Source organism: Artemia sp. Qi Xiang Cuo, chromosome 5 (assembly GCF_049724085.1).
Source record: "Artemia sp. Qi Xiang Cuo chromosome 5, ASM4972408v1, whole genome shotgun sequence".
Taxonomy (NCBI): domain Eukaryota; kingdom Metazoa; phylum Arthropoda; class Branchiopoda; order Anostraca; family Artemiidae; genus Artemia; species Artemia sp. Qi Xiang Cuo.
Window position 1 is genome coordinate 30,919,096 of NC_142798.1, and position 14,610 is coordinate 30,933,705.

Consider the following 14,610-nt stretch of genomic DNA (forward strand, 5'->3'; position numbering starts at 1 on the left):
GTTTGCAGTACAGCTTCATGGTGTGTCCTCTAGTTCTTGCTGACTGCTCAAGTTCAAACATATTTTGTTGCAAGGGTGGAGTGTGCAGCATTTTATAGGTCATGATGACATCCCCATGCTTCCCTTGATAGGAGAGGGTAGGAATCTGTAATTTCTCCAGGTGGGATGGGTAGTCCAGGCTTTTACAACCCTCTATTGATTTAGTTGCTCGCCTTTGGACACTCTAGATTTTGTTTGTCACCTTTATTTAATGGGGTCACCATACACATACCAAATTCAAGTTTTGGTTGGACAAGTCCTTTGTATAGTTTTGACTACTACGGAACATTCTTTTTACAATTCCCATGGTCTGGAGAGCTTTGAAGACAACTGACTGAGCATGTTGGTTAAACTTCAATTCATCATTTACAAGTATACCCAGGTCTCTTTCAGCATAGGAGGAACGAATCATTTGCCCAACACCATCTATTCCAGACATACTGCCTCATCACATTCTTTCTGACAAAATGAATTGTCCTGCATTTCTTGCAGGACAATGTTAAATTCTAACCTCCAGGGTTGTGCACAATTGGAGAATTTGTCTAGGTCAGCTTGTAATAAGGATTGCCCTTTGGATATTTTTGCAGGGCTGATGATTTTTGAGTCATTGGCATACATGTTCATTTTATTTTTGACAGATTGTGGGGCATTGTTGATATAGTTGTTAAATAATGTTGGACCAAGGATTGTTCCCTGTGAGACTCCACCTTCCACTTCAGTACATACTGAGTAAAATACCTGGCCGTTTTCTCCATGCACCTTTACGCTCTGCCTTCTACCTTTCAAGAATTCCATCATCCACTCAACAGCCTCCTGGCTTACTCCAATTGCTATTAATTTTGCCTGTAGTTGACAATGACATACTTTGTCAAAATCTAGGAGAATGATATCTACTGCGATTCCTCTATCTAGGAGCTCGGTAACAAAAATTTTTTGTATCTATCAGATTTGTGTCAACGGACTGTTCTGATCTAAATCCATGCTGACTCTGCGTAATAAGATTGTTGGATGTGAGATGTCTGGCAATGACAGTATTTACTATTCCTTCCAGAGTTTTCCCAACAATGGATGTAATGCTAATAGGATGTTAATTTGTTGAGTAATCGGCTGCCATCTTTATGGATAGGGGCGGTATTAGCATTCCGCCAGTCCTGATTCATCTTTTCAAATTTTAGACTCTTCAGTTTCATTATCAACTGTTCCTGGGAATTTTCTCTCTAATTATATCCTGGAGTCTACTAAGGTCATAAGTTCCTGGAAGGTAATTTCTCTTTCTAAATTTCAGTCTTAGATTAACTCTACACACCACTAGATGGTGATATTTGCTTTCAAAATAAATAATAGCACTCATATAGACCCTAGTATCTTGTATTGTCACTGCCAGTCTTCTATTTACAATAACATTATCAATAAGGCTGGCCGTCTTATCATACAAGTATCATGTTAACTTGTGAGCCATTTTATGACCAATGAGCCATTTTATGACAGTATTCGTTACAACTAGATTGTTATATCTACAGAATAGCTGAAGTATTTAACAGTTGCTTTTCTCCTTTTCTACCAAACCAGGGTATCAAAATTCCCTAATACAAATACTATAGGCTATTTCTATCTGGGATCCTGTCTATTTGTTCCTGTAACTGTATTAGGCAGTCTTCAATTATAGCCCTCCAATCATACAGACTGAAAATCCTTGAATGACTCACATTTCAACTAGGTGTGACAAGTCCATCATTTGTGAAACATTAACCAGTGAGCTCATAAATTCTCATTAGCCAAGTTCGCTGGAAATAAAATATCTTTCGAAAAAGACTTTATTTTGTGTGTGTTTTACTTAAGACAGTTATAGGGTGACCCTAAACATTTTTGAGCTATTAGTATTTAATCAGTAAGGATCACTCCTTAAACGATTCCTGAATGATAATGAATCAAAAGAGATATGAATTTTTTTTTTTAAAGTTGTAGATGGAAGTTTGTTTTTAACCCATTTCTGAGATTTATGGCCTAACTTTTACCATCAAAGCTTGCATAAGACCAAACAATCTGATTTGAAAAGCTAATTTAATCCAAGCAGAGGAAATGAAATTTTGGACATTCAGAGTTGATATTAACCAGATTTTGGAGATTCACATTTATATATATATATATATATATATATTTATATATTTATTCCCCCTTATTGACTATATACACCTACTTTTCCAGATGTGTATTTGTACTTCTAGTGTACCAGAGAGTTTTTTGTGTGGTACTGTTTCTTCAATTTTAAAGAGGGGAAATTCTCCTTTAATTTGCCCTTCTTACCGACCTATAAGTGTCTCTTTCACTCTTAGTAAAGTTCTCAAGCATACATTACTACCTTTTGTGTCTAATAATATGCTTGAGAGAGATAACCAGTTTGGATTTAAGCCCGGAGTAGGTTGTCAGCATGCACATTGTGTATTATCATCTTTGCTCCTTGAGAACTCTTCTAAGGGAAAGAGCATATATCTTTGTGCTTTAGATCCATCAAAAGCTTTCGATGGTCTATGTTATAGTGAGCTTTTTTCTGCTCTTCGTGGTTACGGTGTCAATCTATCGGTTATAATGCTTCTTTGTTACTGGTACTCTAATTCTTTTCTTTGGCTGAAATCGGTGCCAGCTTCTATTATTAAAGTGAAAAGAGGTTCGAGGCAAGGTGGAGTTTTATATCCAACCCTATTTAAATTATGTATTTCAGGAGTTCTGGCAAATATATCAGCTACCTATCTCTCTTGTTTTTCTGATGTTTCGTATCTTGCCTATGCTAATGACCTGCTTCTTATAAGCCGTACTAAAACTGGTCTATCTAACATGGTTTCTCGTGTTGCTACTTCTTTTTCAAATATAGGCCTTTCTCTTAATGTAGATAAATGTAAATTTCTTTCTTTTAACAAAAATTCTGGGACTCCCTTTCGTTGTAGTGGCTTTATTATCCCTCTCGTAGGTTCTCTTCGATGGCTCTGTATTCCTATTGCTAATAGTCTTCCTAGTTTGCGCCAGCGCACAGTCTCCAATATTAATAAGCAAATTCAATTAGCATATGCAAAGATTGTTGCCAATAGAGGTAAATATAATAAACTCGCGTTGGCCAAGCTCTACTCAACTTTTTGTGGCCATTCAATTCTTTTTGCTTGTGGAATTTTTCCCCTTCTTAAGAAAAAATAGTTAAAAAGAATCCGGATTAATTATTTTAGATTTTGTAGATTTTTGTTGTTTCTTCCACCTTGGACAAAAAACCAGGTAACTATTAACAAATTTCTTATTCCTGGTGTTACTTTAAAACTGGAAGCTCTACACAGAAAGCTTTCAAATACCACCTGTAACCATTTTTCTCTGCACCATCACTTTACCAGTTTCTTTCAGTAGCAAGTTATTTCTCCTTAATTTGTTTGTTTGTTTTCTCTCTTTGGTTACTCCACATTTTTTAGTATTGTAAAGAGTGAGTAAAAAAATCAAATAATGATAACAATAATGACAGTTTGTGTCCATATTTCTGTATGCTACTGCTTATTAGATTCTGCAAGTTGTGAGTGTTTTCTCTTCTTCTTTCCCCCTTCTTTTATGTTATTTCTCTTTTGTTTTAGTTTCTTTCGAATTTTATGTGTTACTCTGTAACTGCTTTTCTTTTGTTTCTATGCTGATTTGCGTTGTATTTTTATGTGTTTTTCTTCATGTTACTCTACATATTATACCTTTGTATAGTGTGGGTTAGAAATAAATAGTATTAATAATATATATATATTTCTTACTGTGAATGTTCGAAATTCCTTTTTCTCTGCTTTGATTCAATTAGCTCGCGAATCAGCTTTTTCAGTCTTATGCAAGCATTGATGATAAAGTTAAAATTTGGTTAGGTTGTGTTACAAATCTCAGAAATGGGTTAAAAACCTAACCTACCATGTCACCATCAAACCTTGCATAAAACTGAAAAAGTTGACTGGCAACGCTGACTAAATCCAATAAAAAAAAGTAGTTTGGGCATTCACCAGTGAATGTTGACATTGTCCAATTTCGAACATTCTTCGGTAAATATATATATATATATATATATATATATATATATATATATATATATATATATATATATATATATATATATATATATATATATATATATATATATATATATATATATATATATATATATATATATATATATATATATATATGTATATATATATATATGCTTGATTTTTTTTTATTTGCATATTTATATTGCATAATTAACCTCATATTGGTATTTAGCAAGCTCAAAACCTTTAAATAGAGGTTTTGGCGAATGTCAAGCACAATTTGTCAAACATGTACCAGATTCTTTTGATTTTGGACAATAATACTACAATCTCGATGATTCTTATGACAAACAGTTATTATTCAGGATCTTTCTTCAAACAATCCTGAAATAATTATAAGTCAAAATAGACACCACATATTTACATTTACAAATTAGTGCCTGGGAGATTGAAGGGCAAAGGCCCATGGCTTTAGAGTCTCGTTTTAGGCCTTTTAAGCTTTCAGATTGAAAATCCTTGTATGACTTGGATTTCAATAATGTGTAACTTGTACATCATTCTAATAAAATGTATCTACGAAGTCTCTGCTTTACGTGGGCAATTTACATAATACAGTGTCCTTGCCCCTGGGTTTGCATTTGTCACTGAACCCCTGGCGGCAAATTCGTCATACTGTTGAAATAGCTATCTTGAAATTTTTATCTAATTTTGCATGGGGCTGCAGGGTGCCTACGGGTAAATGAGGGGTCAAAGGGGTGACAACCTGTCCATCGGTCGGATGCAGCCCTGAAGAAAGACACTTGAACTTTTAATGGTGATTGTGTGAGTCTTTTACACCCTCTACTGTATATGATGAGGCTGCAAGGGAATATGATGAGGCTGGATCGAATGGGTTTCATCCAGGCATAAACGTAAGATTTTATTCGGAGGAATAATTTTCCCCCATAAATAAGGAGAGAACACTAGTCGAAACTGCAAAATATGAGGATTAAATTTGACCAATAAGAAGTTTTTTTTTAAGTTACGAAGAGGTATGATATTCTTGGGGGCCAAAGTCGGCATATCCTTGCGTATATTCCTAGTTTTAATGATACTCATTTAGAATGCTGCAAGGGTTTTTGTGCTTGAAATTGTAAAATCCTCAATGGCTTGTCCAACCAATAGTTTATTATAGCTTGTACCCACCTAATGTCGCACACCATTGTCTTTTTTTTAGTCCTATCTATTCAACCGTCCTGTATAAGAAACTCAATTGAAAGTTTCTGAAATGTCAAACACCAGCAACCGTGCCCAACACATTAAATGAATTTAATCCTCCTTGGTCCCTGTATATTGCTCGTACTAGATTTATATTTGATTGGCATGCTTCCTTGTCTCTTTTGATAGGTTGAATCAATTTTGGAGTCCTCTTTAATCTAGGCTATCTTATGCAAATATATTTTAACCGCCCAAGTAATTTACTGGACATTATCGTGACAAATTGATTTTGTTCTTGTAGTTATCTCTTCTATTCACTCTACAGGTTGTCAGATTTTTCTTATTGAAGTTATCTAACTGGTATATTTGTCTTAAGTGTTCTTGTCTCTGCACATGACAAATGGCGTTTCAAAATTGTCTCAACACAATTATCTTTACTATTGTATTGCGCCAGTGGTGGCACAATACAATATGTGGATTGATCTACTATATTATGTGGTAGAGTGGATTGATCTCTGCTTGTTAACATTGGGCTCAGGTTCCAATCTCAGGTCTTGCAGGGCCAATGCAAGGACCTTCATATGCAGGAAACGTCATTACCACAAATATTTGTTATTGTATTGCAAGAGGAAAAATAAAAGAACCGCAAATCAAAGTTCATTTTCCTAAAGGTGGAAAATTAATTATAATTATTTAGAGACCTAAAATAAGGCATTTATTGAAAAGGATGTTTTACTGTTAAATCTTCCAGCGTTAATTAGAAACCTAAGACAGATTTATTATCTTCAACTCATTCGTTATAGAAGTTTTGGGGAAAAGTGTGAAGTTCTAAGCTTGATTTTTCGTAGCTGTATTCAGTGAAGCTAATTTTTGAATTGGTGACTAGAAACTGCTTTGTTAAGATCGAATATATTTTTTTCCGCCTTGCTGTCTTTGTCACTAACCTATTTCATTTTTAGATGTCGACCCAAGGATGCCTGCTCGATGAACAAGTCTTTAAAACCATTCCAGAAGACAAAAGATGTCAACTTGTTGTTACTTGGATACGGTCTCTTGAAGACGCTATGTCAGAAAAGAAGCTTGCAAATATTTCTCTTGAGAAGCTCTGTGATCAAGTATATTCGCAGCTACTAATAACTCCTAGCAAAGCGGCTAGAATATGTATTGGAAATTGTTTAGCAAAATTATTAAGCTATAGTAACTCAGTAACACTACTGAATATTTTAAACAGGTGTAATGATTTTCTGAGACAAGAGAGCACATCATTATCAAATAATCAGTTGGCAGCACTTGATTGTCTGTCTTGTCTTTATTCTGAACTCAAAACTTCATTGGGACGAACCAATGAAGAGACATTATTATTGATATGTAAGCTTCTAAAAGTCCAAGACCAAACCCAGAGATTAATACTTCTTAATAATTTAAAGGTTATACTTGAGTCAGTTCCTTTTGACAGTTCAAATCTTACAAAGGAAATTGTAAGAATCATTAAATTAATTTCAAAGGACCCTAATCCTGAGATAAGAGCCTCTTTGTTCAAATGCTGCTCAGCTTTGTGTTTAACTTCCAGCATAATGGATAGTGAACTGGAAATTCTATATCGTGTAGCTTTCAAGAACTGTCATGATTCTTCCTATCAAGTTAGCGAGTCAGTGGGTCAGTTACTTGGTATCTTAAGTGCTGTCACTCATGCTGACTTTACATTTACTGGAAAAGCTAAAGTCCTGCAGAGGAGCAAAATGAATACAGAGCAAGCATTGTTGCCTTTGAAAACTACTTTTTTAAAGGGGCAGTATGGCTTTATGAGAGGTACTACAGATAAAATAATGAGAATTGTGTCAACTAAAAGAGATGTGCGTTATTCTATCTCTAAAGCGTATGTGAACTTCGCTCTTGCAATGGGTTCTAAGTGGTTGGAAGATAATCTTGAAGCGTTCCTCAAAGAAGTGTTGTCATTGTTGTCGTGTTTTGATCCCTCTGATGATGAATCAGGTGCAGTACGATATAATATTGTACTAATATTAGATTGTGTGTTTGGAAGAATTCTACAGACTTCATTCCAGATTCTTGCTTTAAAAGAGCTCATAAAAAAGGTTGCCATACTAAAGACTACCATCGACAAAGACAGCCAAATCAATGCTGATTTGATTACAATGAAGCTTTCTGTTGTTTGTTGCTTGGAGATGGTTGCACATTTGTTAATGAATAATGATACTTTAGTGACACATTTAATTGATGATAGCACAGACTCGGTTACTGATTTGTTTTATAACTGCTTGAACTCTGCATCTCCTCCAATTAGGACTGCCAGTGCTATGTGCCTAAGGAGTGTTGCTAAGTCTTTTCCAGTCCAATTGCCAAGGCTTGTTGATAAAATTGTTGAATATTTGAACTCAAAGGGCAGGAGTACAGATGGTATCTGCGGTTTTAGCCAGGCACTTGCAGCAATATTATCTTGTGCAAGGGAAAATCCTTTCGGAATTAGCAAAACACGCATGAAGGTTCTATTTAACTTGGCTGAAGAAATGATTAGAAGTAATAGTGGTAGCATACACCTTGTGAAAAGTGGTTGGCTTATTATTGGAGCTTTATTATCAGCAGGTATGAGCATAGTACACACTGAAATCCCACGAGTGATTAATTTATGGCGAAATATTTTTAATTTACCCACAAAAGACAGTGAAGAATTAAAGAAAACAAAGATCGAATTTCAGCCTTCAGCTCTTACAGTTTTTAATCAAGTTGGAGCAGTGTCAAGTATGTTCAGTTTTGTCTTTTATTGTGATCTACAAAAATATCCCGAGTTTTCAAAAAAGTTTGCTTCCATATTGGAGCAAGCAATTACCGTAGTTGTGTCCACGGATATTTCTTATGTCGGGCGTAAGATAGAAAACCAGATATCGATATTGAAAACTAAACTGTATGATGTAGCTCGTCTTTTAAACCAAAAACTATCTAAAGGTTCCCCCGTAACCTTGTTAAAGAGTCTTCTAGCCGATATTGTAACTTCAAAAGGCTATCCCGTGAGACTTAATTCAATTTTAGGTTCTTTGTGCAATAGTGTTTCAGAACCTCTCTTCAACGAAAACGCATATGAATACAAATCTTTAACAGAAAACTGGGTAAAACATGACGTCCCAACTATTTACGATTTAGACGAACATCAACTATACTTGAATCCCTATATACTATCAGAAGTAAATCAAGTGGCTAGACTTGTTGACTCTGCTTTGAAATTGTATGGGAAAACCCCTATGCTTGTTTCTCAGAAGCATGTATCTGATTCTATAACGTATTTCCAAGAAATCTTAAATGATACTAGGTATAAAGCTGATGACCAATCATATGCTAATATAATAACAGCCATTCTTTTACTAACAAAGACTTGTAGCGAAGGCGGTTATCAGTTGTCCTATGACACAGCTGTTAAGTCTATTGTTTCTATAATGTTAAATGCAATATGCTCTAATAATAGCTACATTCGAATAGCCTCTTTATCATGTATTTCGTTTTTGGTATCTTCTTGTAAAGATTCAAAAATAGTGAATGATATAGTTGAATCTTCTTTTCTACGCATCAACGAAAAACAAGAATTCCCAGTTGGATTTGCTTTGGTGGCAGCATTTGCTCTCAAATCTAGTAATCTCAACCCAGGTTCTGCTCAATTATCAAGTGTTATAAGCAGCTTGCTAAAATATGCCCAAGACTCGAATAATCCCCTACAACAGAAATGGGCAATGTATGGAATTTATGTCATGTTTGACGCCCAAGGGTCTAGTTTTGTATCATACATACCAACTTCAATTAGTCTCTGTTCAAAATTGATTCTTTCGTCTAGCAACGTTAGTGAAGAGACATTAGTATTTTCAGGGAAGCTTCTTGGTGCTGCTATTATGGCTCTAGGTCCTGAGCTAGCAGACCAGGGTAGTAGCAACACAATTCTGCAAACTGTAATAAATATTTGCCATGTTCTACAGTCTCAAAGGAACCCCTTGCTACAAAATGTTGCCTTGGAGTGCCAACAAAAGCTATATCTTTTCAACCGTGGTGCATTAAATCTTCTCAAAGTAGTTTGTGTTCTAGTTACTGCGTTGCTTCATCCCTGTATGGAACTTCAAATAACATCGCTTGTGTTTTTAAAGCAGATTCTGCAACGAGATACCGCCCAGATTTACGAACAAGGTTCAATTTGCTTGACTGCCATGGTAGAGAGTAACCACAACGTTATTTATCGGTTAAAGAACATTCCTTGCCCTGAAGATAATTTGGGAAACCTTCTTTTTAAGATGCTAGACACGGAACGAAATACCTCTCTAACGTCACAACTCCGTGAAACAATGCTAATGTTGTTCGCATCTTCCGAGATGTTCAGTCCATGTCTTCAGCTTTGTCGGGAAGTAATTACGGCGTCGCAAGATTTGTCCAAGGCTGAAGACACCACTGATCTTACATCTCCAGATTCCCCTGATGATGAAGAAAAATGTAAAGCTTCAGAGGAGATTAGTTCAGTTTCTTATGCATCTTACTGTACTTCAACAAAAAATTTTGCTGTCAGTTGTGTACAGACTGTTTTAAAGAGCCTTAGTGAGTCTGCAGAATCATCTCTATCGATCTTGGGAGATGTTATCCGAGTCGCATTCATTGCAGCCCTGAGTCCTATGGACTCGCTCAGACTTGAAGGCCTTCTGGCACTTCAAATTCTAATAGACAAATTTTCAGGTGTTGATGATCCAACTTACGAGGGCCATTCTATTCTTGAGCAATATCAGGCTCAAATAGCAGCTGCATTAAGACCATCTTTTGAAACTGATACTTACCCTGATGTCAGTATTGTTGCATGTAACGTTCTGTCATCATGGATGAGAGGAGGTGGAGCCAGTGATGAATACCAAATGCAGAGGGCTTATGGTTTGCTTAAGTCTGGTTATAATCGACTAGTTTGTACATGCACTTCTGAACAAATGAAATGTTGCAGTCACAAAGCGTTCAGCGAGTCTGCATATGGTAGACAAAAACTGGCTGTTTTAAAAGCTTGGGCGGAATTGTATATAGATTTTGCAGAGAAAGATAACCCAATTACTACAGCTCTGTGCAAAGATCAAGAGTTTCTAAGTGCTTTATGGACAAGAGTCTTGTCTGACCATGCTCGGGTCTTGCTGCCTAATGAACTTAGGTTACATGTGCAAGAAATAGGCTTTCACTCAGATGATTCAATTTTCAGCCGAAGTGCATGGACTGTCATTCTTGAAGCCCTTTCTTTGTGGTTAAATAAAAACCAAGGATTGCTGAGCAGCCTACCCCTTAGCCACTTAACCAATACTTTCAAAGCTATTCAATCTTTGTCCTCCTTAGCCTTCGAGCACTTATGTAATTGTAAAGCATCTGAATCTGCTGTGCCTGTTTTATCATGTATCGCCTCTCTTAAACATTTAAGCTATTTTTGTGAAACTGAACCTTTGTTCTTGTGGGAGAATTTATTGTCACCCGAATCTCTTCATATTTTACATAAAGTTGTCCTAACAAAAACAGAAACTGAAGTTCACAGTATTGTGATCGATCTATTGGAAAAACTTATAACCTTTGCGTGTAAATCTGATAGCAAGACTAACAGTGTTTCTGTTGTTAGTAATGTTAGAACACGAATATCGTTTTGCGTTCTAGAGATTTGTTATAGTTTGCTTGTTCGTTACTTGTCTGATCCCATCATGCTAATGAAAAGAGAAATTATCAAAGAACCCCCTTTCCATTACTGGTCTCCTGGAGTCGAGAATATAATGTGTGGAGTAATTAAATTATTTGAACTTTTGTCCTGTATGGGAAATGAAATATTAACAAAAGATGTAATACCAACACTGCTGCATGCAGTTTTTGTGGTAACCTATCAAACAGCTTTTCGGTTTATGAAAAACAACGAACGTTCTGAAGGGAGTCATTCAGTCACCATGGCATGTGTCAAACTTATAAGATCTTTAGTGGACTTTCTGAAGTCTACTGAAAATGAAGCTGCAGTGACAAGGACCATATTGAAGATACTTAGTTCGAGCATTCAGATTCAGTCTAAGGATTGCACCTTTGATCCCTTAACTAGGATGGTGCTATTAGCCATAGTATGTAAATGCGATGTACCAAATAATTTAAAACCGGTTTTGGCACGAATCTGCAGCTATATGTCAAGTGAAATCTTAAAAATTGATGCAAGTGACAAAATAAAGTTGTTACAAGTATTACATTCGGTTTATCAGAGTTGTTCTCATTCCAACCTTCCTATAGTAGTGAAAAATACTTCTAATGCGATATTTAAAACAATTTCATGCATTTCGTATGGTTGTTCAATTAGCACAGATGATGTGAAGCTCTACAGTGAGTCTATGAATTGTTTAGAAAAACTAGTAGAAGTAGCTGACTCTGACAGAAGGACAGTAGTTTTGAACATGCTGATGATTGCCTTAGTGAATGGCCTGTCCGCGGAAAATGACTTGATAAAAGCTATGGCAAATACAAAAATACAGACATTAGCATCTGTTTATCCACAAAATATGAAACAGGTTCTCCATAGTAGTGACATTCGTCAGAGGATCCTTTAAATCTAATTTGTTCCCTCTTGTCCTGTGAACTTACATATTCTGTTATAGAGGGTTTGTGGTTCTGTTATGTACAGTTAAGGTGAAATAAAATGGTATATTTTGACAATCTATATGGTCCTTGCGAATTGCAATGATTTATGTGCATGTAAATCACAAGAAAATGAGATCTCTTCCAGGTGAAAACGTCAAGTAATGTGCTGTTTAGTTTTGGATTATTGTATTGTGAATGCGATTCCAGTTGTCTTTTTTTCTTTTCTTGTTTGTCTTAATCACATTGTCTTAATGGATTTTTTTTAGATAGCTCCACCCCCTGTCATGATGTAGGTCCCATAAAACCAAGTCAAAAGTAAGTATCCATTGTTTGATGATGGATAATTTATTTTATGAAACAGAACTGCAGTAAGCCCAGTGCTTGTTGCAAAGCTCGAGGAGGATTGAAACAAGACTTTTTTATATATAGCGTCATTAACAAATTAGGTCTCTTGGGTTTTTGCCCAACGTAAAAATGAGGTTCAACATTTAAAATGCAGGGAATTTGTAGTGAAAAGCCTTTAATCAGCGGAGCCTTGAACGGATGCATTTTAAAAATTAGCTTTAACGACCTGGGTATGGGTAGAATGCACATCCAATCGATCCAGACTTCATTACTGCTGCTACTACTCGATCACCTCTAAAACCTTTTCCTGGTGTGTCTCATATTCGACATTATTATCTGGAATACATGGGAATTCAGAGAATTTTGTCATCATTTGGTGCTTAAGGTTTTTTTTAATGTTTGAAGTAATTAAAAGTTTTTCAATTAGGAGTTAACTAACTGTTATGAATTGTATTTTGCCATGAATAAAGATTCACAAAGTAATTTTCAATAGTTCTTAAGGGCCAATGTTTTCAAATTAAAAAAAAAATGGTGAAAATAGATTATGGACTTGTAAATATATATTTATTTGTGTTACTACTGCTACTACTACTAACAACACACCGGAGCACTAAGCCGCCTGAGGCCAACACCGCTACGTACGCTCCTCCTCCATCCCAGTTTGTTCAAACCCTCCCTCTTTATACCCTCCCAGAAAGTTACCATTTCCTTTAAATCTTTCTTTATGAAATCCTCCCACCCCAAGCGAGGATGATCTGCTTTCCGTTTAGCTCTAGACTGTTGGTCGAAAAGGACAATCTGTCATCCGCAGAACGTGCCTTAGCCATCTCAACCTTTCTCCCATTATAGCCCTAGAAAGCGGGATTCAAGCACGCTTTTCGTAGAGCCTACTGTTTAAAATACGATCAGTCAGCCGAGTACCCAGAACAATCCGTAGACATTTTCTCTGGAAAAAATCTAGCAAATGTTCTTTCGCTTTTCGGAGCCCCCAGGCTTCAGAACCATATTTGACCGCTGTCATCATTGTAGCATCCCATATTCTAATCTTGGTTTGCAGACTTATCTTCCTATTCTTCAAAACTTTTTTTAACTGTGGAAAAACACCCCGAGCCTTGGCTATTACACTTTTAATATCTTCACTGCTCCCACCGTCTTAACTAATAATACTACCAAGGTAAATGAAGCTGTCCAACTGATCAATCTTTTTTTTACCCGACGTCACCTTTTCATCTTCACTTATTCCTAACCTTAGTGACTTAATCTTCTTAACATTGATTTTTAAACCTATTCTAACACCCTGAACTCGCAAAACCTCTAAAAGATAATTCATTTTGCTCTCACTTTCATCTAGAATGCTTAAATCATCAGCATAATCTAAGTCCAGGAGAGTTTTTCCTCCCCATTTGATTTCGTGGTCACCCATTGCCTTTCCTGTGCTCCTTAAGACAAAGTCCATCAAAAAGATCCATATAAAGGGGTGATCCAATGATCCATAATACATAATGATCCATATGTTTTTGTCTGGTATACCATACAAGGATAAGACCTTCGCCAAAGCTCTTCTATCAACAGAATCGAACGCTTGCTCATAATCTATAAAACTGAGGACCAAAAGTGTTTAATAACTCAGGCAATTCTCAATTATTAACCTAAGACTGAAAATTATGTCGACACATCCTCAAAAAGTATCATGTTACTCAGTAATTTGCTACCTAGAGAGACCAGACTAATGCCTCGGTGATTACCGCACTCACTCTTATCACCTTTCTTATACAGTGCTTTAATTAAGGTTTTCCTAAAATCGCTAGGTACTTCCCCTTTTTCAAAATCATATTCATAATTTCAGTAACTTATTTCTAACCTCAGAGCCACCATATTTAAGAAACTCGTTTACCACACTATCAGAACCTGGAGCCTTATTAATTTTTTTTTTGATCCTTTTAGTACTGATGCTAATTCTTCATCACAAAACCAATCTTCCTTCACATCCAAGGTATCACAAACTTTCTTTTTCCTCTATATCTTTTCCTGCAATTCTATCTCGGTTTAGCACATTCTCAAATGTTCTGTCCATCTCTCTTTAACTCTTTCCTTATCACTAATTGTAGCCCCATTCCTATCTTTAACTGGGACAAGTTCGGATAGACTACTCCCTCTCTATTTATCAACATGCCAGTACAACATTTCACTAAAATGCCGTCTAGCTGCATCTTCCAAATCCTCGGCAATTTTATCCATGACCTCCACTTCACACCTCCTTAATCCATATTTTAATGCTTTCTCCACTTTCTTTACATTCCTTTTGTCTTCATATGATCTATCACTCAGATAATTCTTGTACGAGCCCTTCTCCTCTCTATTAAACATAAAGCTTTTTCAC

The 14,610-nt window shown here is 36.0% G+C and overlaps 1 protein-coding gene across 2 annotated transcripts in view; it reads left to right on the forward strand.

Moving 5' to 3' along the window:
• Positions 1-12,707, forward strand: part of LOC148952029 (HEAT repeat-containing protein 5B) — a 29,300-nt gene extending 16,593 nt beyond the window's left edge. For both annotated transcript variants that reach the window (XM_089089486.1, XM_089089487.1), the window contains exon 2: positions 6,230-12,707. In XM_089089486.1, the coding sequence (XP_088945612.1) occupies positions 6,230-11,854 (5,625 nt within the window). In that variant the 3' untranslated portion in view covers positions 11,855-12,707. The remainder of the gene's footprint in view (positions 1-6,229) is intronic.
• Positions 12,708-14,610: the final 1,903 nt, after the last annotated feature.